This window comes from Artibeus jamaicensis, unplaced genomic scaffold (genome assembly GCF_021234435.1).
Source record: "Artibeus jamaicensis isolate MK-2021 breed Jamaican fruit bat unplaced genomic scaffold, CSHL_Jam_final contig_332, whole genome shotgun sequence".
In the NCBI taxonomy this organism is placed as follows: domain Eukaryota; kingdom Metazoa; phylum Chordata; class Mammalia; order Chiroptera; family Phyllostomidae; genus Artibeus; species Artibeus jamaicensis.
In genome coordinates, this window is record NW_026521788.1 from 1,678,552 (window position 1) to 1,705,749 (window position 27,198).

Here is a 27,198-nt window from a genome sequence, read left to right on the forward strand (position 1 = left end):
CCAATAGAGTTTGATTTTACTTGGCTATCAAATTTATACCTCTTAAATTTATGTTTAACATGGGCACATAATTTATTCTTTGTACATACATTAGTCACCCCTAATCCCACAGGGAAAACATTCCCACCCCCAGTGGATGCCTGAAACCATGGACAATACCAAACCTAATCAACTTCAACTCTGCCAGAAATGTGGTAGCAACTTCTTCATCAGCAGACATAGCCTCTCCAGTAATTTTTACACTTTTCAGTCCAAACCTATCCTCTGAATAGGTAACCATCCCTGACTTGCAGTAAATAAAGTATTATTCATTTCAGAAGATCCCTTAAGGTGTTCATGTATGCTCAATGTTTTCTAGCACATTTGCTGTTCATGTCTTCTACCCACAAACTGAATGCCTTTTCTGTCTCGACTAAGAATTTATTGCACACTGTGGCCATAACTTTTGCAGTCTGAGGTGCAACAGCAAAACTAGCACAAATTTCTTTTCCCTTCTTCACAATTTCAGACAGAAAATTTGTTCGTACTGTAGGTCTTAACAACCTCAGAATATGATCTTTTAAATTTTCTTATGTGGACAACTTTCCTTTTTCCACTTAAAGGATGCACTTTCTGGCTTCTTTTTAACATAACCAAATTGCCAGCACCAGTACTCTTACATTTGGGGGGAATTAAGTACAACGAGGGTTCCCTGAAGATGAGCACTGCTGCACTGCAACCGTCTGATAATGGAGGCCACTACTGATGAACAGACCAGAAGCGTACACAGTATGGAAATGCTGGACAAAGATAATTCTCCATCCCGGGTGGGATGGAGTAGGGCAGTGCAAGATTTCACCATGTACTCAGTAGGGTGTGCAATTTAAAACTTATGAATTGTTTAATTCTTGAATATTCCATTTAACATTTTTAGACCATGGTTAACTATTGATAACTGAAACCACAAAGCAAATCTGTGGATAAGGGAGACTATTTAATTCCTCCTAAATGTTCTGGTTGTTCATGCTGAAATATCTCAACTTCCACAAATTTGGTTGTCAGATCAAAATTGTCAGAGCTCTTTTAAAGGTTAATATTTCAATAGAAGAAATATACATATACACATTTTATTATACACAAAGAACAATACAAAGTTTCATCAGGTAAACAAAGGAATACAAATTATAATCATAATAGCTCAAAAAGCCCTTAAAATCACTGTGACTTTCTGCACAAGACACAGGCATTATGACGGGGTCACCCAGCTGTTCAGAGATCTGGGTAGATCTCCCATAATAACAAGAACTCTGTGGAGGCTCATGTGTTTGGCCTCAGAAAGGAATTAAATGCTTTCGCATCTACAGGGGAACAAATTAAAAATGCTGAAAAGACCTTCTAGGGTTGTTTATTGTTGACAGTGATTTTAAAGATAACCATAGAAAACTATTAAAGGTATCCAGGTAAAATTCTGACTATCTTATAGTAATAATGGATACCACTCTGGAGCTCTACAAATGGTTTATTGACAAATAAAATGGGAGAAATTGAGCTAAGAAGGCAGAATGACAAGTCTGGGAAGGAGGCAAGTAAATATGGACATAATTCAATCATACCAAATAAAAAAAAAAAGAGAGAGAGAGAGAAGGTCTTTCCCAAGACCAACTACTGGTGATATTTATCTGTAAGTTCAATCCTAGAACAACAGAGAAGCTTCTGTACATTTGTTATTTAGTAATAAACAAGAAAAATATTTTTAATTTGTTATGGAAAGACAATTTTATATCAAAACCTAGAAATACTTAGTGAAAATTCCAAATGAAACCCAACTTAATATATAGTGAACTACAGAGCAAAGACAGAAAAAATGATTAGAAACATTAAATGCAAGTAAATTTACAGTATTGCCTTGATGTTTTGTACTGTTTTTAATCTATACATAAGGCTCAAGTTCTGGGGTTACGGATTTTAATTTTCAATTTTCTTAAAAATAAAATTAAAATCCTCAAGTTAACTAAAGATTTATCTGGGACCGTAGAGGTAATCTGCTCTTTGTAACAGATTGCTCGGTAGCTTCTTCAACTTTAGACCTCTCCACTGGAGTAATGCCTCTATTTTCTTTGTCTTTTCCATGTGGTTTTTTATGCTGTGGATTTAAGGGGAGAAATTAGGTCGATATAAAGTAACATTTAACACACATTAGCTATATTCTATTTTCAAAGTTCTCTGGATTATAGGAAAGAAGTTAAGTGTGAAGAACTTCCAAAAAGGCTCAACACCAACTTGAACCAACAATCTGTCTGGCAAGTAGAAATGACTGCCTGCTTCATTTACCACCAATGGAAGGAGTGGGGTAAAAAGATATTATTTTTCTGTATAATATTCCAAGGCATAATAACAAATTTCACTGTAGTACAGTGATCCTCAACTGGGAGCAATTTTGTCTCTCATCTGCCCCCCTTAGGGGACATTTCAATGTCCGAAGACGTTTATGGTTGTTAAAAGTAGGGGGCAGAAGCCATGGATACTGGGAAACATATCATACACAGCACACAGGACAGGCCGCTGCAACAAAGGACTGTCCTGCTCAAAATGCCAGTAGTGCCACTGTGAAGAAGCCCTGGGGGGAAACGGTGATTTGCTATCAGCACCTGCCCCCACCAAAGGACAATACTGTTTTAAGCAGAGAATCTGATGTATGGGGTACCTTCAGACACTTTTCTAAAAACTCTATTTTATTATTTAAACTTATTTCATATTTCTCATTTAGGAACTTCTATTTTGTTGGAATCCTTACACTTGCTGTCAGACAGGGCTGGCCATCATTGTAGGCCCAGGCTCAATGCTGAGAAGAACATGACGTACTTTAGAGTTTTAAACCCAAAAACTTCTCCCCATTGGAATGCTATCAGGGAAAAAATAACTTCCAGACTTCAGCTAAAGGTCTAAAATCCAATCCCAAATCTTTCCTAGTATTGTAGGGACTTCCTTACAACTGAACCACTAAGCCTAGCCTTCAAAATGCCTTGAACAGTAATAATGAGTGGGTTTTCAAACAGTAATTAACTTTTTAAACTTTCACCCTTTACTTAACTTTGTAAGATAGAACAGAGGGTTGCAAATGAAAACAAATATATAGAGAATCCTCTACTAGTAAAGAATAGAGCAAAAGTAAGAATTTGGGGATAAAATTGCCTAAGTCAGGCAGAGAAGAATTTAACAAAATCTGAGCTGGAAGTTTTAACAGCTTAAATTAGGGACAGAATCTTTGGAACCTAGTGGAAACCCCTACAAGTCCACTGAAGACAAGTATAAGCACATACATATCAGAAGCAGCACTATAACAGTAAAATGGAGACATCACTGTGCTATGTAATGAAATCTTTATTTTGCAGATTGTCTAGGCTCTTGTCTTCAAAATATAGGGAAAGGTGCTAGGCAGTTCAGAATGCCACACTCCCAAAAGTGTTTTAAAAGGGAGTAGGAGACGTCACAGGATTTAATTGTACAAGATCAAGGTAGGTGAGGAGCTCAGGAAACAAGGAGGAATAATTAACAAGAGCAAAGCCTCAGGCAAAAGAAATCACTAATATAACCTAAGAGGTCTTTTGTCTCTGAATCTTTTAAACCCCTCATAGGCCTCAAAGTATGATTATGGGCAGAGAGGCTCCAGGACTTCACGTCAAAGGTGGAGGGAGGAGAAATGACTGTTCTCAGTATCCATTCTGAGTAAGTAGGAAGTAGAAAAAGGGCAGATGCAGGTTACCAACTGAAGATGGAGATTAAATCAAATTTTGCCTTTGTCCTACAGAAAACCCCTGAACAATGATCTAATTTGTGTGATTAATTTAAATCAGAGAGGCTCACAAGCCATTCCAAATGAATGACCAAAAATATTTCATTGTTCCTCCTACCTAAAGTAATGCGTTCATGTTGAATAGCAAATGACTGACATACCAGATGTGAAAGGGTTATCTGATGGGATAGAATCATGTACCTGGAAAAATGGAACCCCACCACTCGATGAACAATCCACATTGGCATCTACAGATGGCTCCTGACTTAGAGGTTCTTCTATGGTGTCCTCCAGAACTGCCTGTTCTTCATCTGAGTTCTAAAATAAGAAGCAGGATTAGTGATTTAAGTCCAAGGGCTTAAAAATCTTCCCAAAAGTAAAGGCAACTTTCCCCTTGGAAAGTAACACATTATCCATTGTATAAAAGTTTATACTGCAACAAAATTAGTAAAAAGTCCATAAAATAATTAAAATAATCCCTAATATGATCTCATACAGACAAGTACCTAAAATAAAATTAGAAAAGTGGTATTCTCAGAATGGGATTATAGTTTTTTTTTAAGTTTTTCTTCTTTTCACTTTGCGATTTCCCAACTATTCTATAATAACTATACTTTGGAGCACAAATTGTGGAGCTTGTACAGGTTCTAATACCAACTCCATCCTGTGGCTTGGGACAACATAACTTAGTTACCTCACCTATTAAATGGACATAGTACTAGCATCCACCTCACAGGGTAATTAAGAGAATTGAGTAAATATATCTGTAAAGCGCTTAAAACAACAGTGTCTGGCACATAAGCACAACATAAATATTAGATATTATTGCTATCCAGTAGTCTAATAAAAAAATGGCCAAGTTAAAAGAAACAGGCTTAATGGTCAGACAACAGTTATAAATGAGACACAGGGTAGGAACAAAGGGCAAAGAATAAAACTTTTCACATGCAGTCAATGACATCAAGAGTTTATGGGAGAATTCTAAAATTTTGATGTTTTAAATTTTACCTGAGTGCTGTCTTCTCTGTTTTCTGAACAGCTTATCATTAACAGCTCAGGCTGTTTCCTTTTCAACTGATCAAGGAGCTGTTCACGTGGTTCAGTTCTCACCAGTGTTGATGGGTATAAATAATTTTTCCTCTGTGGTGTTGTACCTTTGGTAGACATCATTGAAGCAGGAAAAATTGAAGAGTGGGATATGAATAAGATATTTTTTATTGCTACAACTTACACTATTAGTCTTGTCACCTATCAGGCATATATTGCTTACAACCATTAAATATTTCCTAAATTGACAACTGGTGTTAAACAGACACAACTGTTTTCAAAACATGAAATTTTGTATCTCTGAGGCTGTACAGAAGATGTGTCATGGGCAGCATTACTGGAATAAAGGCAGTTTTTCCAATATGATCACACGGAGAATAATGATTTCATATAAATTTGACAGGAACTAAATATTAACTAGTTAAATTTCTTTATAATGAACTCATGCTCTCATAATTTACATGGGCCCTTGCCTTTCTGTTTAACATTTGTATTCCTAATTTTATTGAAAACTAGACAAAAATATTACAGAACTATTAGGGAAAAGTAAACTAATATTTAGCACAAAATTCCTTTACAATTGCCTTTAAAAAAGACTCTCAAGTGTAATGTATATACCACAAAATTTACTGAATTTTTAGTAAATTTCCAGGATATGCAACCATTACCACAATCCAATGAATTTACCACAGCCCAATGAGTAACTCAGTCACTCATCCTATCCTACTGACTAGCTTGTTATACCCCCTAAAATGATGAGTCACAAATGCCAATCTAATAGCCCAGGACAAAATGAGAGGTGCGCATAAGGAAATGCACAATGTGGTGAGCTTTGCACCAAACTAGATTTATTTAATTACATTCCTCTAATTTGTATATGAACAAATAATAGAGGAATGTAATTAAATAAATCACAGTGCTAGGTAGATGGCTGTTTGCTTTTGTTTTTAAAATGTTCTTTGATAACAATGCCAATTTCTTTAATGTCTGTAAAGTTTGCTGAGTTGTGATACCCAAATTTCTAGGAGTATGCGTCACCTATATTATGAGATCTGATGCTTCATTAAAGCTACTTTATGGTTCCCATTTTTTCACATTTGAGTTGATTACATGTGGTAAATTCCTATCAGGCAATGGCAGGACCTAGTTTTTTCAGTACATCTGGCACTGTACAAGGTTGAATTTAACTTCAAAACTTTAATAATTCTATTTCCCTCTTAAAGTACCTGTTGGGATATCCAGTTTCAGATCCTGATGTAGAAAGAAATTAAGCTTAGTCAAACCAATTTTTATGTTTTCATTAAGTTCCAGACTTTGTGCCATTAATTTTTCTTCATCCATATTTATCTGACCAAGTAAAATGTTACGCTGTTTCTCATTAGTTGCTTCATGTCCACTTAATTTTTCAGTAATCTTTGAACTTGAAGCTTCACAACTCTGGTTTACAACCTATAAATGATGCAAATGCACTTTTATTACTAAAAACAAAGTTGTCACTGCTTTATTCAATATATCTTTTCCCCTTACCTTGCAATTTTCCATAAAATGTTTTTAAAACACATGCAAAAGTATAGAGAATATAATTAACCCGTATATTCACTTCCCAGCCTCAACGTTTATCAACAAATGGGTTATAGCTCAAAAAGATTGGCCATTTACTCCGTCTTCCTCTAGGATTATTTTGAAACAAACCCAGTATCATTTCATCTATTTACTTCAGCATACATCTCTAAGAGTTAAGAACTTTTTAAGACCATTCTTACATCAAAATGATTTAAGTGATTTCTTTATATCAAATGTCTAATCAGCATTCAAATTTCACCAGTTCTCAAGTGTTTTTCACAACTTGTTTGAGTCAGAATTTATTATTGCATTTGGTTGATGTGCCTTAAGTAAGTCCTACATATTTTATCATGCAAACTGGGATATTCTTCAGAGTGAAAAGGGCCATTCTTAATAATTCCCTACTGCAAAAAATGTGAAATAAGGGCTATCCCAGACGAACTAGGACTTAAGGCCACCTAGTCTTTCTTCTTTTTTTAATCCTCACCAGAGGACATTTTTTTAATTGATTTTTTAGAGAGAGAGGAAGAGAAACATTGATGTGAGAAAGAAACATCAACGGGTGCCTCCCCCATGTACCCAGACCAGAGACTGAACTGGAAACAAAGGTATGTGCCCTGGGAATCGAACCCACAATCTTTCAGTTACAGGACAATGCTCCAACCAATTGAGCCACACCACCTAGGGAAAGACCATCTAGTCTTAATCTTTTAATACAGGTTCATTCTTCCTCATATTTGTCTCTTTAAAAAAATCTGCTATTGAAATCAGGCCTTTGCTCTAAGTAATATCTCAAGTTCTGGATTTTGTCAGTTGCAACCCTATGCAGTATTTTCATGTTTATATGTCCTCTATTTTCTACAAACTAGTTAGACCCAAAAGCTTGATCTAAATTACAGGTAACTATAAAAAAGAATGAGGCAGACCATAGTTTTGGCTTCTGGCCAAGATGGAGGCATAGGTAGATGCACTGTACCTCCTCGCACAACCAAAAGAAAGATAGCAACAATTTAAAAATAACCAGAATTGATAAAAAATCAAACTGTATGAAAGTCCAACAACCAAGGAGTTAAAAAGACACAGTCACCTAGACTGGTAGGAGGGGTGGAGACAGGTAGCCAGGTGGAGAAGACTCTCAGCAAGGTAGTGGCTGGAGGACCAGGGCAGGTAAAGCAGTGGCTGGCCGACCTAGTAAGGCGGTAGATTGTGGAGCAGGGCAGGCAAGGCTGCAGTAGGCGTAATTTTTTGCCAAGAGTATTTCATAGCTGGTACTGAAAGCACATAATGCTTGATTGTTTCTTTTATGGTAAGATTAAGCAGTGGCTCTGGCCAGGTAGCTCAGTTGTTTACAGCATCACTCTGATACACAAAGGTTGCAAATTTCATCCCCCATCAGAGCACATATAAAAAACAACTAATGGACTTCTGCCAAGATGGAGGCATAGGTGGAAGCACTGCACCTTCTCACACAACCAAGTTTAAAAACAACAAAGTTTTAGCAACAAAAATAAAGCCAAACCACAGAAAATTGAACTACACGGAAGTCTTACAACAACGAACCCTTCAGCCAAACTGCTAAGAGGGGCAGAGCCAGCAGCAGAGTGAGGTAAGGCAGGAAAGATCCACCGGACCGACCTGGGCGGGTTACCCAGGTGCGCCAGCAGCCATGGGCAGATCCCAGGTGTGGAGAAGCAGGCAGACACACTGAGGGCGCAAGGTGGCGGACCCACTGAGGGCGGACTATGGTCACACATTCATGTGCAGATAAACCGGTGAAGGAGCTAGCGGTGGTGAGACGGACCACGCGGGCCCCAGCAGCGCAAAGCGGTGGAGAGAACCACCATTGTCCCTCTCTGACCCCGCCCTCACATACAGCGTCACAAATCACCAACCTGGGTGGCTCCGCCCTGGTGAGCATCTAAGGCTCTGCTCCTCATACATAACAGGCACGAACAGATCAAAACATGGCTCAAGAACAACTCAGAGCCCCAGAGCCAATAAATCTAAGCGATGAAGAAACAGCCAAACTTTCAGATGCACAGTACAAAACACTGGTGATCAGGATGCTCACAGAACTGGTTCATTTTAGTCACAAATTAGAGGAACATATGGAAGCTAAACTAATTGAAATGAAGGGAAATACACAGGAAACCAATAGTGATGGAAAGGAAACTAGGACTTAAATGAAAGGAGTGGACCAGAAGGAAGAAAAAAATGACCAAACAGAAAAGGATGAAGAAACAAGAATTCAAAAAAAGGAGGAGAGGCTTAGGAACCTCCAGGACATCTTTAAACGTCCCAACATTTGAATTATAGGGGTACCAGAAGGGGAAGAGGAACAGCCGCACGAGTGGAAAACTTATTTGAACAAATAATAAAGGAGAACTTACCCCATCAGGCAAAGGAAATAGACTTCCAGGAAGTCCAGGAAGCCCAGAGAGTCCCAAAGAAGGTGGACCCAAGAAGGAACACACCAAGGCAAATCAGAATTACATTAGCCAAGATTAAAATGAAGGAGAAAATTCTAGAAGCAGCAAGAGCTAAGGGGACAGTCACCTACAAAGGACTTCCCATCAGACTGTCAGCAGATTTCTCAAAAGAAACCTTACAGGCAAGAAGGGGCTGGAAAGAAGTATTCCAAGTTATGAAAACCAAAGACCTACAACCAAGATAGATCTATCCAGCAAAGCTTTCATTTAGAATGGAAGGGCAGATAAAGTGCTTCTCAGATAAGATCAAATTCAAAGAGTTCATCATCACCAAGCCCTTATTATATGAAGTGTTAAAGGGACTTACCTAAGAAAAAGAAGATAAAAAGGATGAACAGTGAAAGGACAGCAAACTCACAGTTATTAAGAACCACACCTAAAACAAAAGCAAACTAAGAGGACAGCTAGATCAGGAGCAGAACCATAGAAATGAAGATCTCTAGGAGGGTTAGCAACAGGGGAGTGGGAGAAGGAGAAGGGGGGAGAAGGTACAGAAAATAAGTAGCATAGATGGTAGGTAGAAAATAGATAGGGGGAGGGTAAGAATAGCATGGGAAATATAGAATCTAAAGAACTTGAGACACATGGTCATAAACTAAAGGGGGGTGGGGAGGGGGTGTGCAGGGTGGAGGGGAATGAAGGGGGTAATAGAACTGTAATGGCATAATTAATAAAATATATTTAAAAAACTAATGAATGTAAGTGGAACAACAAATCAAATGTTTCTCTCTGTCTTTCTCTCCTAAAATCAATAAATAAAAAATTTTTTAAAAGATTAATTAGTTTTGGTGTGGTCACCCAAACATTTTCCTTCATTCATTATTCTGCTTAATTAAGATAGAATAGATTCCTTATTGTTTGGTATGACAAGATGTCTAGGCTCATCTGGTACATTTCCTACTGCAAACCTAAAATCTGCTATTTTTTCCATTTTACCCTGGTTCCTTTTAGTGGAAATAGCTTATATAGTATAAAATACTGAAGTTCTTTTTACCTAATTCCTAAGAATATTAGTGAAATCTTGTTATTGCACAGAAAGAAAAACAAAGCCAAAAAGAGTTCATGCAAGTGTTAAATTCAAGCAAACTCGCAAACCTATCGACTATTCTTTGAGCAACCAGAACAACACCCTAAATACTTAAAAGCAACAACAAATTTGAATCTACTAAAAAAAAGTAAAAAGCACCCTAGCTGGTGTGGCTTAGTGGATTGAGCACCGGCCTGAGAACCAAAGGGTCGCTGATTCAATTTCCAGTCAGGGCACATGCCTGAGTTGCGGGCCAGGTTCCCAGTAGGGGTGCATGAGAGGCAACCAAACATTGGTGTTTCTCTTCCTTTCACCCTCCCTTCCCCGTTGTCTAAAAATAAATAAATCTAAAAAAAAAAAAAAAGAGAGAGAAAAGTGAAAACCATGTAAGTGGAAGATTATGTACCAAAAGGCAGAGTACCTTTAACTTAAGGAACTAACAAGTCAATAACCAAGAACAGACACAGATCAGACAAACGTTAAATAATTTTGAGATCTAGGAGACATACACATGAAACAAGATCATGGATAAGCATACCAACTATAATACACTTCAAAATTTAATTCATTCATTATATTTTTAAATGTCATTTGTTTTGAAACCAATTCTTAGCCAAGAATACTTAATTTTTTTATTATCACTATTCACCCCAAAGTAAGGTTTTAGTTACAAAGTTATTACCTCCAATAAGGTCTGCATTTCCTCTTCCCTTTTATTTAAGCAAGATAGCCACTGTTCAGAAAAACAAAGTACGCTTGTGTTCAGAGCTTCACATTTCTGTTCAGTCTCTTGGGATGTTATTTCAAAGTTGCTATTGAGTTTATCACAGTGTTTTGCACACTCTTCAACCAACTGTGTACCTTCTTGGTTAAAATGTCTGAGTTCCTGTGATAGGTCATCACAATCAGCACAGAATTTCGTACTATGAGAAGTTGTTTTGCTGATTATATCCTTAGACTTCCTATAGGAAAACAGAATAACACTGTTAAAATGGAAAACTAAGACTCAAAAGATATATAACTTGCCCAAGATTACACAGATCAAACCCAGGCAGCCTGGCTCCAGAGTCCATGTTCCTCTTAATTAGTCTTCAACACTGAGGAGAAATGCTTTGGCCAGTGTCTTTTCACAGCAGACTGATATCATATATGCCATTAGATGACCTTTGGAAATATCTTTTCTCATAAAACCTTTCTCAGTCCTCCTCCAGATACTATGCTTCACTTCTTCTTAGAGTATTAACTACACAGTTATTAAAATGAAACCTGTCTATCTGTTTTATTCCCCCTACTATATTATGTTATTTAAGGGCATCTACAGCCTTCAGTCTAGTCCTTAAACTGTCCAGCCAAGTCATTCTGTTCTTAAGTAGTTTTGCCTTGCTTATAACGTAAGTTATAAAAATTACAGATCTTAGAAAACAAAAGTCAACTACAAAGTCTTCTAATTAAAAGTATGATATTGGTATGTAACAAACTGTACATAAAGCACACACAGGACACAAAAACATAAACCCTGATATACAACTAATGTTTGTCAGAACATACATTTAAAACCCATTGGTGACTTCCTTCTCTCAATAAAGCTTCCTACAATAGCATTCAAAGTCATCATACACCGCCATGGAATTAAACTTTGGGGAATGAAAGTTCCCCTCTAGTACCACTAGGTGGCACACCATGTGAGTAAGAAAATGTGTTAAAACAAAAGTTCAACCCCAGATGAGGTAGAAATGACAGAGAAAAAAATTTAAGTGGTAAATTTGAAGACTATTAACACAAACCTGTCCCCTTAAGGAATCGCAATCTAGTAGGAAGATAAAATTTATTCATAAGTGACTATAAAAACTATGACAATAAATGGCAAAGGCAGTGGGTCTCAAAATTCAGTATATGTATGTAACTATCAGCTAGATTCCTGGGCCCTACTCCTGATTTGTTCTTTTACATGTAGCCAATGGCAGGAAGATAGGAAAAATAACCTGCCAAAACATTAAAGAAAGTATACCATAAATCCTTTCCCATTTCATTCTTATCCCTTCAAAGCTATGGAATAAGTCCCATATCCTTCAGTCTAGATGCTAGGAAAACAAAGTAGAAAAACACTGTCAAGATTTAGATCCCAGAAGGAAAATTTCAAAACAGAACATGATATAATGAACAGTAGCAACAACAGGACTGGAAAACAAATGAGTTAGGTAGCAAAACAGGTGATAGGCCCAATGCCACAGCAACACTGTTCAACAGAAATATAACTGGAACCACACATGGTGCAGTTTAAAAACTTATAGAAAGCAACAAATGAACAAAAACAAACAAAAACCCTCACAAAGACAATAGTATGGTGGTTACCAGAGAGAGGGCAGGGGGGATGGGGAGAGGTTGAAGAAGATAAAGGGGTCAAATATATGGTGACAGGAGTCTTCACTTGGGTACTAAGCACATGATGCAAAAGACAGATGCAAAAAATACAATTTTTGAATTGTACACTTGAAATTTATATAATCTTATTAACCAATATCACCAATAAATAATACTGAATATGGTGACTTATTAATAATGTCACCATTTAGTAACATTTTAAAAATAAGTATTCCTAGTAGTCATTAAAAAAGAAAATAGAAAAGCAATCAGAGTAATAATGTCTTGGGTGTATACAGACCACGTAAAAATAAAATATATAAAAATAAGGCATAAAAAATGTAGAGGAATTGGAAATATACTGTTATAAGGTCCTTGCATTACGCATGAAACAGCAAATTATTTGAAGGTGGATTAAAATTATTTCAAAATGTTTATTTTATATATTATATATATATTTTTAATATTTTATTTATTTATCTTTAGAGGGGAAGGGAAGGAAAGGGAGAGAAACATCAATGTATGGTTGCCTTTCGTGTGCCCTCTGCTGGGAACTGGCCTGCAACCCCAGTATGTGCCCTGACTGGGAATCGAACCGCGATTGTCTGGTTCACAGGCCCACACTCAATCCACTGAGCTACACCAGCCAGGGCTTGTTTATTATATTTTTCACCTAGCAATTCGACTTCTGGGAATATATCCTTTGAAACCTGAAACCCTAATACAACACACACACACACCCCCCTATATTCACTGCAGTGTTTTTTACAATAGCCAAGATCTGAAACAGCCCAGATAATTAGATAAAAAAGCTATACTACATTTACACAACAGAATACTACGAGGGCATAAGAAAGAAGGACATCTTATCTTTTGTGACAGCATGGATGGAATTTAAGATTATTATGCTAAATGAAATGTCAGTCAGAAAAAAAAAACATATGCTATCACTTACATGTGGAATTTAGTGAACAAAATAAACCGACAAAATAGAAACAGAGGCATGATGGATACATGAAAGACTGACAGCTGTCAGCGGATGGGGGTTGGAAGACTGGATAAAATAAGGTGAAGGGATTAGCCAAAAAATACATATATGTAACACACAGACACAGACAACAGTGTGGTAACAGCCAGAGAGAAAGGAGATGCCGGCTAGGTGGAGGTGGGCAAAGTTGGGGAAAATGAGGACAGGAAGACTTTGTTTGGGGCAGTGGGCCCATGATGCAATGTACAGATGTTTTATTGGGTTGTACACTTGAAACCTAGATGGTTTTGCAAACTAATATTACCCCAATAAATTTAATTAAAAATGTTTATTATTAACCCTAAAAAAACACTTAAAAAGTAATTTACAAAGAGTAACTGGTAAGTTGATGGAAAGATAAAATGAAAACAAGAATGCTCAACTTAAACTAGGAATGGGAAAATGGAAACAAACCAAACAATGCAACAAAGAGAAAATAGCAAAATGGTAGATTTTAACCCAACTTATCAATACTTTAATGAGAACTGTCTAAACACACCAGTTAAAAGTCACATTGTGAAATTTAATTAAAAAAGCAAGACCCAATTATGTTATCTATAAGAAATCCACTTTAAATATAAATACTTAGGCCAAAGTAAAAAAATAAGATAAATTATTCTGCAGAGCTGAAATACTAATTTCAGACAAAGTAGACTTCAGAACAAGGAAGATTATCAGGTATAAAAAATACATTACATAATGATAAAGGGATCAATTCTCAAGGACATATCAACCCTAAATGTGTATACATCCAACAATAAAACATCACATGAGGCAGAAACTAAGAGAATTGATAAGAGAAACAGACAAATCCACAATTATTGTTGGATATTTCCATATTTTTCTCTTAGTCTAGAACATCTCATCCATCAACAGCAGAATACATATTATTCTTATACAGGTAGTCACAACTGGAAAAGCTCATAAAATTAAATAGTCATTGGAACCACAATCCAAAAAGTAGGCCAGCAATACCTGCATACTAGACTTAAACAGAATGAATGCCTGCTAAAAAGACATTATCCAGATTCAGACAAGATCCTTAATTTTCTAAAATAATAACCAAAATGATCAAGATAAAATCACAACCCACTCTGGAGCCCTGGCTAGTGTGGCTTGGGGTTGAGCGCTGGCCTGGAAACCAAGAGGTCACTGGTTTGATTCCCATTCAGGGCACATGCCTGGGTGGCAGGCCAGTCCCCAGTTGGATACATGCAAGAGGCAATAGATTGATATTTCTCTTCCTCTCTTTCTCCCTTCCTTCCCCCTCTCTAAAATAAAATAAATAAAATCTTAAAAAAAAAAAAAAAACCACTCCAAACCCTGGCTGGTGAAGCTCAGTGGACTGAGTGCAGGCCTGAGAACCAGAGTATCGATGTTTGATTCCCAGTTGGGGCACATGCCTGGGTTGCAAGCCTGGCAGGGGACACACGAGAGGCAACCATACATTGATGTTTCTCTCCCTCTCTCCTTCTTTTCCCCTCTAAAAATAAATAAATAAAATCTTAAAAAAAAAAACCCACTCCAGAAAATCACAACTTGAATGAAAAAAGATAACAAGTGCCAGCCAGCATTGAGATAATTCAGCTATTGGAATTATTGGCAAGGATTTTAAAGCAGCCATTATAAAAATGTTTCAATGAGCAATTATTATACTTCTGAGGAAAAATTTTAGCAAAGAAATAGAAGAGATAAATAGAAGAGATTAAAGAAAGAGAAGCAAATGAAAATTATCATCCCTGCCCCAAAAAAACATTTTATGAATGGATTCAACATCAAGTCAGTGGTGACAGAGGAAGAATCAGTGAACATGAACACAGATCATATGCAGAATATGTGAACAACAACAAAGAGAAAATAAACTACACATCTATAGCCTCAGAGACCTATGACCATAATGAAAGATCTAACATTTGTGTCATCAAAGTCCTAGAAGTAGAGGACAAAGAGTATAGGGCTGAAAAATGTTCAAAGAAATAATAGACAAAAGTTTACAAGTTTGGTGAAAAGCATTAAGTCTACAGATTCAAGAAACTGAGCAAACTTCAATAGGATAGACTCAAAGAAACATAGGGTCTGGCACAAATAATGCTCCTTTTTTATTACAAAATCCTTTAGCACAAAATCATAAGCACATAATTCTGTAATATAACAATATCACACTCAAGCACACCATGTGACATTTTAGGTGAAATGTTCAAATTAAAACTATAAATTATTACACCCATATTATTACCCTACCAACCACACCCAAGCAGGCCTTACTTCTGCCAGACCCTGTATATAAGACACAATATAACAAAATACCTAAAAACAAAAGACAAAGAAAAAATCTTAAAAACAGCTAGAGAAATTCTTTGTAGGTAAACATTACTTGAATGAAAGAAGATCTCTCATGGAAGCCAAAGTGAAATGAAACAATGTACTCTAGATGCTAAAAACCCTGAATTCTATATCCAGTGAAAGAATCTTTCAGTATGAATGGGAAAATCAAGGCATTCTCAGCAAAAACAGAATTTCTGACCAGCAGACCTTAAAGACTAAAGAAAGTTTCCAAACTGAAAGAAGCTTGAAACTTCAGGCACAAACAATTTTATGAACAGAAATAGGGGTAAATGCAACAGAAAATCCCTTTCCTCATGAGTTTAGAATATCCACAGGCAAAAAATTGAAACTTGACAAACCTCACACCTTATATAAAAATTTAAAATGAATCATACACTTAAATCTTACGTGGGGTGCTTGCTTTGGCAGCACATTTACTAACACTGAAACAATACAGAGATCACCATAGCCCGAGTAAGGATGACACACAAATTCAAATTTGTGAAGCAACCCATATTTATAATATATTTTGGACATTAAACCTTTATATATGTGAAAGGTAAATACAATATTTCCTCCCATTCTTTAGGATGTCATTTCACATTCTTGACTATGTCCTTTGATGCACATTTTTATTTTAATGAAGTCTGATTTATATACTTTTTCTTGTTTCATTGGTGTCAAATTGAAGTATCTATTGCCAAGCCTGAATTTGTGAAGATTTACCCCATGGTTTCTTCTAAAAGTTTTATAGGTTTAGCTCTCATATTTAAGTCTTCATCTATTTTGAGTTATATTTTGCATATGGACTGAAGCAGGGGTACAACTTATCTACTTTCACATGGGTATCCAGGTGTTCCAGGTTCATTTGCTGAAAAGACTCTCCTTATGGATTACATAATCTCGACACCCTTGTTGAAAATAAATTGGTGATAGGAGTTTTGGTTTATATCTAGATTACAATTCTATTTCACTGCTTGTTTCCTTTCTTTCTTTTTTTGCCAGAAGTTTACTGTTTTGATTATGGCAGCCTTATAGCAAGTTGTCAAGTTGGGAAGTTGAGTCCTTCCACTGTGGTTCTGTACAAATTTGGAGGATGGTCTATTCCATTAATGCAAAAAGGCCTTTGGAATTTTGATGGGGGTTGCAATGAATCTTTACATTGTATCAGGAAGTACTACCATCTTATCAATGTTAAATCTTCCCATACTTGTATATGGGATGATTTTTCATTTATTTACTCATTTTGTTTAGCAATGGTTTTAATTTTTAATATACAAGCCTTTCACCTCTTTTCCTATTTCTACTAATTAAGATTGTATATGTCTACAAATAAAGGAAAACCTTATAACAATAAAATGAATTAATAAATCTTACAAAAGGATGGATAAAGAGTGACTTTAGGTAGTAAACGTGCAATGCAATATACAGATGATGATTATATTATAGAGTTGTACACTTGAACTTACAGAATTGTATACTTAAAAAAGAAGAGAATTGTACATGTGAAACCTAAGTAATTTTATTAACCAATGTTGCCCCAATAAATTTTTTAAAAATTAAATAGAAAATTAAAAAAATTAAAATTTAAAATTTCTAGAAGAAAACCTAAGTCTGACTGTAACATATGTAAGTATGTGAAACTGGCAAGCAAGGAGGCTATAAAGCAACATTATATTCTAATGAAGGAATCAGCAAACTTCTCAAAAGTCCAGATAAAAATATGTTAGGCTTAAAGACTATATAGTCTTTTGTGCACTTTTGCAGCAAAAAGACAGCCAAACATAACCAAAGTCAACATGTAAACAAATGGAAATATCTGTGTCCAATAAAATTAATCTCAATCACAGGCATCCAGGCCACCAGCCAAACCCTGCTCTAGATAGTAATATATTCCTTTACTGCCATGGGTTAGACACAGTCAAATTACTTACTATATATTGTGAGACAGAGCAAATAAGTAAAGATACTGTGAATGAGATCTGGGTTTCTCACTGTGTGAAAGGGAGCACACATATAAAGTACTTACATGCACATGTATGTGCACATACCCACACATACTTCTAGCAGTATTCACCCAGGATATCTAAAAGAAATGACACCCCAGTAGCAATAACAATACCTATTGCCCAGATCAGGTTTCTATTATTAAAATTCTAGAGCTGGTGTTGAGAAAGTATAAGATGAGCCTGAAACATCTTCCTATATCAGAAAGTAAGAAAATGCTAAAAAAGGATAGGTCATATTAAAAGGACATAGGAGTCAACTTGAAGAGGCTCTCACTAGTGAAAACTATGGGAATTTGAGTATCAAAATAAATAACCCAGAGAACAAAAGATTCCATGAGTATATGCTAACATAAAGAAATTAATAAAAATAAATGGGAGGGAAAGGGAAAAACTTCCTCTTAGCATAATGCCAACTAACAAAAGTAGAAGGAATGATGAAATTAGAAAAGATCACTGGACAGATACTATCTTTATAGTTGTTTCAGACATGTTATCAATAGATACTAAAAGGATATGGATAGTTACATAGTTTCAAAGAATATCCCCATAAATTCTTTAAGAATTGCAAATGAAAAGAGTAACTTTACTCTGGAGAAATCTGGAGGACAACACTGTAATAAGTTATCAGAATTAAATGAAACATACCAATTATGAGACAAATAGGCATCATCTACCTTGTGATATCTGAGATGCATTAAAAACAAATCACTTTTGTGACATCAAAATTACAACTAAACTATAGAATAACAGTCATTCAGAACTGTCAGAAATTAAGTGGAATGGAATTCCTACACTATAGAATTAAAGAAGAAACCACACTGAGACTGGTAGGAGGAGAAGAAACATGGAACAAGCTGGTCCCACACCCACATGGGTCAGATAAAAATTCGGAGGGATATTTCAGGATTGAGGGGTCCCAGCCCCACACCAGGACCCCTAGCCCAGGATTACAGTGCTAGGAAGGTAAGTCTCCATAACTTCTGCTTGTAAAAACCAGTGAGAGTTGAGGCTGTGGAAGACAGAAACTGCTGGACTTTCTTCTTCCCTCTTCTTCTTAAAGGGCCTGCACACAGAATTACTTGAATCACTCCCTCTGAGCTCCAGCACCAGGGCAGCAGCTTAAAAGGTACCAGAGGCATACAGGGAGAAACTGTACTTTTTGGCATCATGGCAAGAGCTGGGGGAATGCTTTTTGCCCAGATATAAGTGCTGGCAGAGGCCACTGTTCCTTTTCTGAGCCCTTCTACCACAGAGCCACAGAGCCAACAGGCAGGCTCCATATCTGAGACTCCTTTAACCTGGCTAACACTGTTTGCCCCACCCTGGTGAATCCCTGTTGCCCTGGCCCAACCAACTTTTGGGCCCACCAAAGTTTATCTCCAGTGGCTTTTCCAAATGAATGGCCTGTCTTGGCCCATGTTCCAGATTTTCCTAAATACTCTAGAACAAGCAGCAACTGGCTTCAGTGAGCCCCATACTCTAAGTAGCCCCAGGCCCAGCACTAGCAGCAGATGGCCTTGGTTCACAGCTTGGCCTTGCCTGGGCACCTTTGAGCCCAGCACAAGTAGCAGTCATGTGCAGATTGCTTTGTTGCTTATGCTGTGTGAACCCAGACAGAACACAGTCAGTGGTTGACCTTGGACATGCCGACAGCAATCAAGGCTCAACTACAACAGGAGGGTGTACACATTCCACATCATGGGTGTACCTTGAGTTCCCAGCTTGGGTAATAGGGGAGGCTGTGCCACTGGACCCTACAAGACACCTGCTACATTAGGCCACTCTACCAAGCCTGACAGGCATAGCTGCTCTACCACAGAAACAAGCACATGGAGGCTGCCAAAATGAGGAGACAAAGAAACAAGGCCCAAATGAAAGGCCCCAAATAGATCAAAACTCCAGAAAAAGAGGTAAACAACATGAAGACCAGTAATCTACTAGATGCAGAATTCAAAACACTGATTATAAGGATGCTCAAGAAACTCAGTGAGAATTTCAACAGCATAAAAAAGATCCAGTCAGAAACAAAAGATACAGTAACTTAAATAAAGAACAATTTACAGGGAATTAACAGTAGAGTGGATGAAGTTGAGAATCACATCAGCAAACTGGAATATAAGAAAGAAAAAACCCCAATCAGAACAGCAAAAAGAAAAAAGAATTAAAAAAAATGAAGATCATGTAAAGAGCCTCTGGGACAACTTCAAGAATACCAACATTCACCTCATTGGGGTGCTGGAAGAAGAGAGAGAGAGCAAGAAATTGTAAACCTATTTGAAAAATGACTGAAAATTTCCTTAACTTGATGGAGGAAATAGGCATACAAATTCAGGAAGCACAGAGAGCCCAAATCAAGATGAACCCAAAGATGACTACACCAAGACATATCAGTTAAAATGTCAAAGGTTAAATACAAAGAATCTTTAAAGCAGCGAGAGAAAAGCAGTCAGTTACCTACAAGAGAGCTTCCACAAGACTATTAACTTGCCCCTGGCTGGTGTGGCTCAGTGGATTGAGCACAGGACTGCAAAGCAGATGTTCGCTGGTTCAATTCCTAGTCAGGGCACATGCCTGGGTTGTAGGCCAGGTTCCTGGGTGCAGGGACTACAAGAGGCAACCACACACTGATGTTTCTCTCCCTCTCTTTCTCCATCCCTTCCCCGCTGTCTAAAAATAAATAAATAAAATCTTTAAAAAAAAAAAAAAAAGACTATGAACTTATTTCTCAAAAGAAACTTGGGATTGACAAGAAATATTCAAAGTAATGAAAAGCAAGGACCTACAACTGAGATTACTCTACCCAGCAAAGATATTGTTTAGAATTGGAGAAGAAAAGGTAAAGGAGTTCATCACCACCAGTATTCATCACCAAACCAGTATTATATGAAATGTTAAAGGTTCTTTTTAAGAAGATTAAAAGTATGAACAATAAAATGGCAATACTTATCTGTAAACAATTGGATCTAAAAATTTTTTTAAAAAACCAAAATAAATAAGCAGAACAGAAATAGAATCATAGATACAGAGAACATTTTGATGATTGCCAGCTCAAAGTGGGGTTGGAGGCATGGATGAAAAGGATGAAGGGATTAAGAAGCACAAATTGGTAGTTACAGAATAGTCATGGGGATGTGAAGGAAATGCATAGGGAATAGAGTAGCCAAAGAACATATATGCATGTCCTGTGGACATGAACAACAGTGTGGGGATTGCCTGAGGGTGTGCATGGGGGGAGTGGAACTGAGTGGAGGAGGACACAAAGGGGGGAAATTGGAACAACTATAATAGCATAAGTAAAATATAATTAAAAAAAGAACATACCACTTCTGTGGTATTTTTGATAATTCCAACTGATGGCCATCCTCAAATGAAGTACATAAATATTCAATACTCTTGAAAAAGTAAAGGTCATGAAAGACAAAAGACTAAGGAACTGCTCCAGATTAAAGGAGACTCAAGAGATATGACAAACGCAATGCATGATCCTGGACTGAATCCTGTAACAGAAGGAATATCTTTTTCTTTTCCTATAAACATTAGTGAGATAACTGACAAAATTTGAATTAGGTGTGTATATTAGGTTAATAGTTATCAATATTAATTTCTGATCTAATAATATAAAGGCTATATAAGAGTATCCTTGTTTTTAGGAAATACACATTGAAATACTTAGGAAAAAGTTTGCATAACACCTGTAACTTATTCTCAGCTAGTTCATAAAAGATATAAATATATAATATTAGAGAGGGGAAGTGAGAGGAATGAGAATGATACAACAAACATAAAATGTTAAACGAGAAGCTGGGTTGGTTGTTTTTGTATTATTTGAAGCTTTTGATACTGAAATAATTTCAGAATTATTTCTGAAGCAGAGAAAAGTTAAATTGAATTTTAAAACAGCTTACTGCTCTGTATTTTCTTGGATATTATTAAGTGGTTTCTGGATGTTTTCACACTTTTCCTCCAAAGCACAGAACCTCTCTCCCCAAAGATTGATTAACTGGTGAAGTTCCTGTAAGAAAGGTGTGGGGAGAAGAAGAGATTGAAATTATGACACTTGAACTTTTTTCCTATACTGACATCAAGTACTTTCCCATAGGTGAGAATTATACAATTTCCTTACAAGAGTTAAATTTAATTAAAATAAACAAACAAACAAACAATTTTTTTAAAAAAAGAGTTCTTTAACACTACCTTTCTCCCATAGAGGGAAGCAGTGGAGGTTGATATTCAAAGGATATCAACCTATAATATTATAGGGATTTTTTAACAGAATAAATAATGAGCAACTTGGTATTTTAACACTGATTTTTAGTGTACCTCTTAACTAACCAAATATATTAAAATGACACTTTATGTTTGAGAACCACTTTAACAAATACGTAGTTGCTTAGAAGGAAAAGGTGATGCTGGTAAACTCATGGGTCAAGCAGTCCAAAACTGTTACAGGAGCTGACACATTTTACAGAGCCTAGTTGGCTCTGTAATATCAATGTGATATTACATTGTAATATCTAAAATGTCAATATAGAGTTTTACCTTTGCTCATAACTTGGTATCCTTAAAAACAAGCTCTTATAGGCATACAACATGTTAAGAGATTTATACTGCAAAATGAAGAAGCTACACTAAAGACCAAGGAAGACCTGAAAAGTTACCAAGTATTCTTATCACGGTTCCGTCCATTAGTTGACCAACGTCTCTGAATAACACATCAGCAGATAAAATATAACTAACAAAGTCTGTCAATATTTTTACTAGTCTCAGAGTAGAAGGAAATGCAGGTATTATTAGAAAAACCTACATGTAAATAGGTGTTCAGAGTTTCACATAATTATTTTGTTAGTGCTAACTTCAAGTTCTACAAAGTTGAAGAAATTCTCACTTAGTAAACTTGCTTCCTTAAAGCCAGAGAATTCAAACATCCACACTAAAATACTTTTTAGATCACAGGTATTTTGTTTTTAAACATTTCAATACCCATTTTAAACATTCAAAACAGCTAATTTATAAAAAGTTTATCTATCTTAGAATATATACCTAAAAAAGTTCTAGGCAGGTTTAAGGTAAATAACCCTATGCAGAGGTATGAGTCATTGCTACAATTTCAAAGTGCAAGAAAATATACAGACCTGACTGGTGGCTCAGTGGTTGAGTGCCGGCCTACAAACCAAAGGATCTCTGGCTCGATTCCCAGTCAGGGCACATGCCTGGGTTGCAGGGCAGGTCCCCCGTAGGGGGCACAAGAGAGGCAACCACACATTGATGTGTCTCTCCCTTTCTCCCTCCCTTCCCCTCTCTAAAAAATAAATAAATAAATCTTTAAAAAAAAGAAAATATATAGAAGAGCCACTCAAAAATAAATGCCTTTCAGGCAATGTAATCACTAACACCCTGTAAGATGATATGAATACTGCTAGATTCTTGCAAGGCCTCTGTTTCCTCATTAGAAAACTGGGCTAGTAATAAAACTTATATTTTCTCCTTATTGGTAGGAGAAATTAAACATAAATTGCTCAAGAAAGGTTCATTATTTTTACTAATTTCTGATGTCAATCCTTTCTCTGAAAAGTTTCATTAGTATCAATTAGGAAAATGATTAATCTTTTTTTAAAGTTGCTTTATTTCTTACCTAAAAATCTTGGATATGTTGTTCTTTTCATTTTTGTTGACATGGATATTTTCTCTCTCCCTCACTCCCCACCTCCAAAGAATCCTTTACTACCCACTAAATTATGTCAACAGTTTTGTTGACCAAACAGTTCTGCCATGTATAATAGCCTCACTTAATAAAAACTTTAGACATTCATCACTAAGGCCTTAAAAATACCAGTTGTTTTCCATATGGCTGATATTTATAGATTATGACTTTCTTGGTTTGAAGGTTTGGTTTTGGTTTAAAGGCTCATATACTAAGAAGTAGTTTACATGGAGGAAGATAAGTCATGAATTACATTTATAATCAAATCAATACAGTCTGAGAACTATATTCATTTACTACAATTTAAATGTCTGACATAGGTCAGATATACGGTAAGAGGAAAGCAGGGTAGAGTTAATAACAGTAACTATCCATATTACCCTAGGAAAAAAGTTTTTTAGTTACAGTGCAGATACGTGTTCATTTAAAATGCTATAACCATTTTCTTCTAATTGTATTCCCAAAGGTATGTTTCTCCAGCATCACTGTTCATTGTAGTATGAGGAAAAGACTGCTCTGTTTGTCTGATTGTGCTTTAGTGTACGGTTCTAAGTGTAGCAAATCCTCAAATAGTAACTGATCGAGAAAAGCATTCTCAATTATTTTACATTAATTACTGTTAAAAGCAATAGTGGCTTTGGTATTTTCGGGTTTCTAAATTAGTTATATAACATTCAGATTGTGTAAAAAGGATTGTCAAGCTAAAGATCATAAAAAAACTTTCTTTTTACACTCTCTAAATCACCTAGATAAGATACCTGTGAATGGATTTTCTTTATTGTCTTCAGGTCTTCAGTTAAATTTTCACATAGCTTCTGTGACTCAGCCAAGGAAGAAATCGTATTTTCTTGTAGTTCATGTAGATTGTCAGAGAGCATACTGAGAAAGCCATCCATTTCCTTTTTCTGATCTTCTATCTTTGAAGGAAAAAACGTATTTTTTTAATTAAAAAAATTTAAGTTTCATTTTTTGAATACATACAAAATAGAAAAGGTAGAAAACAGTATGCAAAGTCCTTTCTTCTCTCTAGCCTCTAGAACTCTAGTCCTACTCTCACCTGAAAGACTGGTACCATTTTTAAACAATTCCAGATGTTTTATGTATAATTAGGCATATATGCATACATGTATAGATGCATGTATCTTCCTCGCCCACCATGAAAGCATATTGCATGTTACTTTGTAAGCTTTAACACTTATCTTTATCATTCCCTCTCATTGTTCTTAGCCATGATTCTGCTGACTACATCAATGGCAGAGTGCATCCTAGCTCCTTCTTCCTCTAGATTCCTTCTCAGAACCCATGAATTTTACATGCAGACAAATCTCCAGGTGTGACAACAAATAGGTTTTTTCGTAAACAATTTGATTTTGAGATAATAACATTTATTACCTTATTAGCCACTGTCAGTGAAGTCTTGAAAATATGCTTGAGCTGACTATCAATTTTCCGTATAGCCAACACAGTGGGGGATAAAATTGTTTCCAGTGAACTTAGAAGGTCAGTCTTAAGTACATTCTGGTTTTAAAAATAAAAACAAACAAGTCTTTAAAAGTAATATTTTCATGTCCATAAACCTGACTGGTTAAATCTCTTAAATACTTAGTTAACTAAAAATGTTCATATTCAAATTCTAAGTATCCATTTTCTATTCTTTAAAGCCTATTTGTTACAAGAGTTTATATTCTGTAAAAAGTATTAAATACTTTTTTTAAAAGGCTATCATTCATTGGGAAATAAGTAATACTCTAATTTCAAATAATTCTGTGAGAGCAGCAATCATCTCTTTGACTCAAGCAATGCTTATAACCTGGTAGAAAGACATCAACAAATACAGATTATCATCTAGTTAATGAATCCATTTCCAAAAAGTTAGTATTGACAGCATCTTTTAACTTTGTCAAATTTTGGTGATTGAAGAAATTTATCAAATAATGTCATACAAGCACTGAATCTAGGCAGTATCAGCTAACATTTATGGCATCTACTTGGAAAATGTTCAACAAACACTGTCAATCTCAAAAAGGGAAACCAAAAGCCTGCACAAAGAAGTGATATGACAAAGAACTTCCTAGACAAATCACATAATTACAAAATAAAGAGTATACAATGCAATAAAGTATGGAGGAGGTAATATTAAGTATAGCAAGACAAGTGACTTCTATAGAACTGTGAAAGAGCCTTATTGTTAAGGCCCATAAGGACTTGAGCACAGATTTGGCCTGATAAATTATTCTATGTGATTCTAGTATTCTATATTCTAAACTATTTTTCTTGTACATTTTTCTACATTACTGTAGTTTTAAAATTAAGTAATTAACCACTTAATATCTCCTTCTGGTTGGGTCAATATAACATCAGCAGGACCATTCTAGGACCCCTGCAGAAAAAATAATTTACCTATTTCTGAGCAAACTGGCAAGTCATGGGTCCCTTCACTTCATCTGGAGCTAAACCTATCGTTTTTAGTAATTAGAAGGCTTTTTGTTTTTTTTTTAACTCCCATTTATTAACTTGAGAGAGAGGGAAGGAAGGAGGGAAGGAGGGAGGGAGGGAGGGAGGGAGGAAGGGAGGGAGGGAAGGAGAAAAGGAGGAACATCGATTTTGTTTTTCCACTTGTTTATGCATTCACCTACTGATTCTTGTATGTGCCCTGACCGGAGATGGAACCCACAAACTTGGCACATCAGGACAATGCTCTAACCAGTGGAGTGACCCAGCCAGGGCTCGTAATTCCTACTTTTAATGTTGCAAGATATAAGTGAAAAAAGTTTCAAAGGTTGGTTGTATGAATTTGGACATTAATCTTTCTGGGCAAGAAAACAATGGAGAGATTTGTCTTTAAAATATAAACCTACTTTTTTTTTTTTCTGAGTCCCCCACCTCTCCTCCCTTTAAACTTACTTTCAAGTGATATGTTTATCACTGTGTCTAATAAAGTGAAGATGAAACAGTTAACATTGTTTTTGAAGACTTAACAAACGTAACCCTTCAAAAATACTTTAAAATATTTACTAACAATCAATGTCTGAAGTACAGTTTTACTTTCTTCTGCTATTGACTGTTCTTTTAATATCATATTAGAAATCTGAGAAACATGTGTAGACACATTTTCTGGAATACATGTGAGAGATCCAAGTGCTATCGTAGTAATGATGTCTAATGCAGAAACACTGGAAGACAGCAGGTTACCTATACCAAAAAAATAAAATAGATGTAAGCTTTAACATAAACATATTTAAATACAGTTACAACCACCTCAAAGAGGCTGGCAGATTTATATCTTTATTGTGGAAATTTGTTATAACACATGAGCTTAACATAATTATCTCACTACATAACCAAGGAAAAATTTAAATATAAATTATATTTGTCCTACAGTATTCCATAAGCATTTGACATATCTGTAGGTATTATCAGATGTATAGCTAATAAATACAGTAAACCAAGAATTAGAATATTCTAAAATGAATCATTTTAAAAATTTAATAAATAATATTATAGTAGGTAAAGGAGAAACTAGAAATCAAACAAAATTTATAGTGGTTGGCTTATAATGACTAGCCTCTGGGTGATTTAAAACAATTTTTGCATTTCCCAAATTTTCTATAAAGAAGATAATTCCTTCATAATTAATAAGCTAATACTGAGAGAGTATTTTTCCTAAATGAAGATAACAAATAATGAAACATATACACATTCTCACAATGCAGCAAACATTCAAGATACACATTCTAAAAAAAGATGCAAAATATTTATGTACAGAAAATTTCTAGAAAGAAACTCAAGAAATTTAACAGTAGCACCTATGGAGAATGAGGCAGGGTCAGGTTAAAGGGACTTTTACTTCTCAAGTTTATACACTTAGTTATTGTTT

General features: G+C 35.8%; 1 protein-coding gene and 1 non-coding gene across 3 annotated transcripts in view; one reads left to right on the forward strand and one right to left on the reverse strand.

Annotated features, from left to right (window-relative positions):
* Positions 1–1,090: 1,090 nt before the first annotated feature.
* KIF11 (kinesin family member 11) overlaps positions 1,091–27,198 on the reverse strand; it is a 54,844-nt gene continuing 28,736 nt past the window's right edge. For both annotated transcript variants that reach the window (XM_053664041.1, XM_037156676.2), the window contains exons 14-22: positions 26,341–26,513; positions 24,714–24,839; positions 24,080–24,238; positions 21,526–21,632; positions 10,581–10,860; positions 6,046–6,268; positions 4,781–4,926; positions 3,974–4,090; positions 1,091–2,122 (exon numbers count right to left, since the gene is read on the reverse strand). In XM_053664041.1, the coding sequence (XP_053520016.1) occupies positions 1,991–2,122; positions 3,974–4,090; positions 4,781–4,926; positions 6,046–6,268; positions 10,581–10,860; positions 21,526–21,632; positions 24,080–24,238; positions 24,714–24,839; positions 26,341–26,513 (1,463 nt within the window). In that variant the 3' untranslated portion in view covers positions 1,091–1,990. The remainder of the gene's footprint in view (positions 2,123–3,973; positions 4,091–4,780; positions 4,927–6,045; positions 6,269–10,580; positions 10,861–21,525; positions 21,633–24,079; positions 24,239–24,713; positions 24,840–26,340; positions 26,514–27,198) is intronic.
* Positions 16,025–16,130, forward strand: LOC119057788 (U6 spliceosomal RNA). Its single transcript, XR_005084140.1, has one exon. It is a non-coding gene; the product is annotated as a U6 spliceosomal RNA (small nuclear RNA).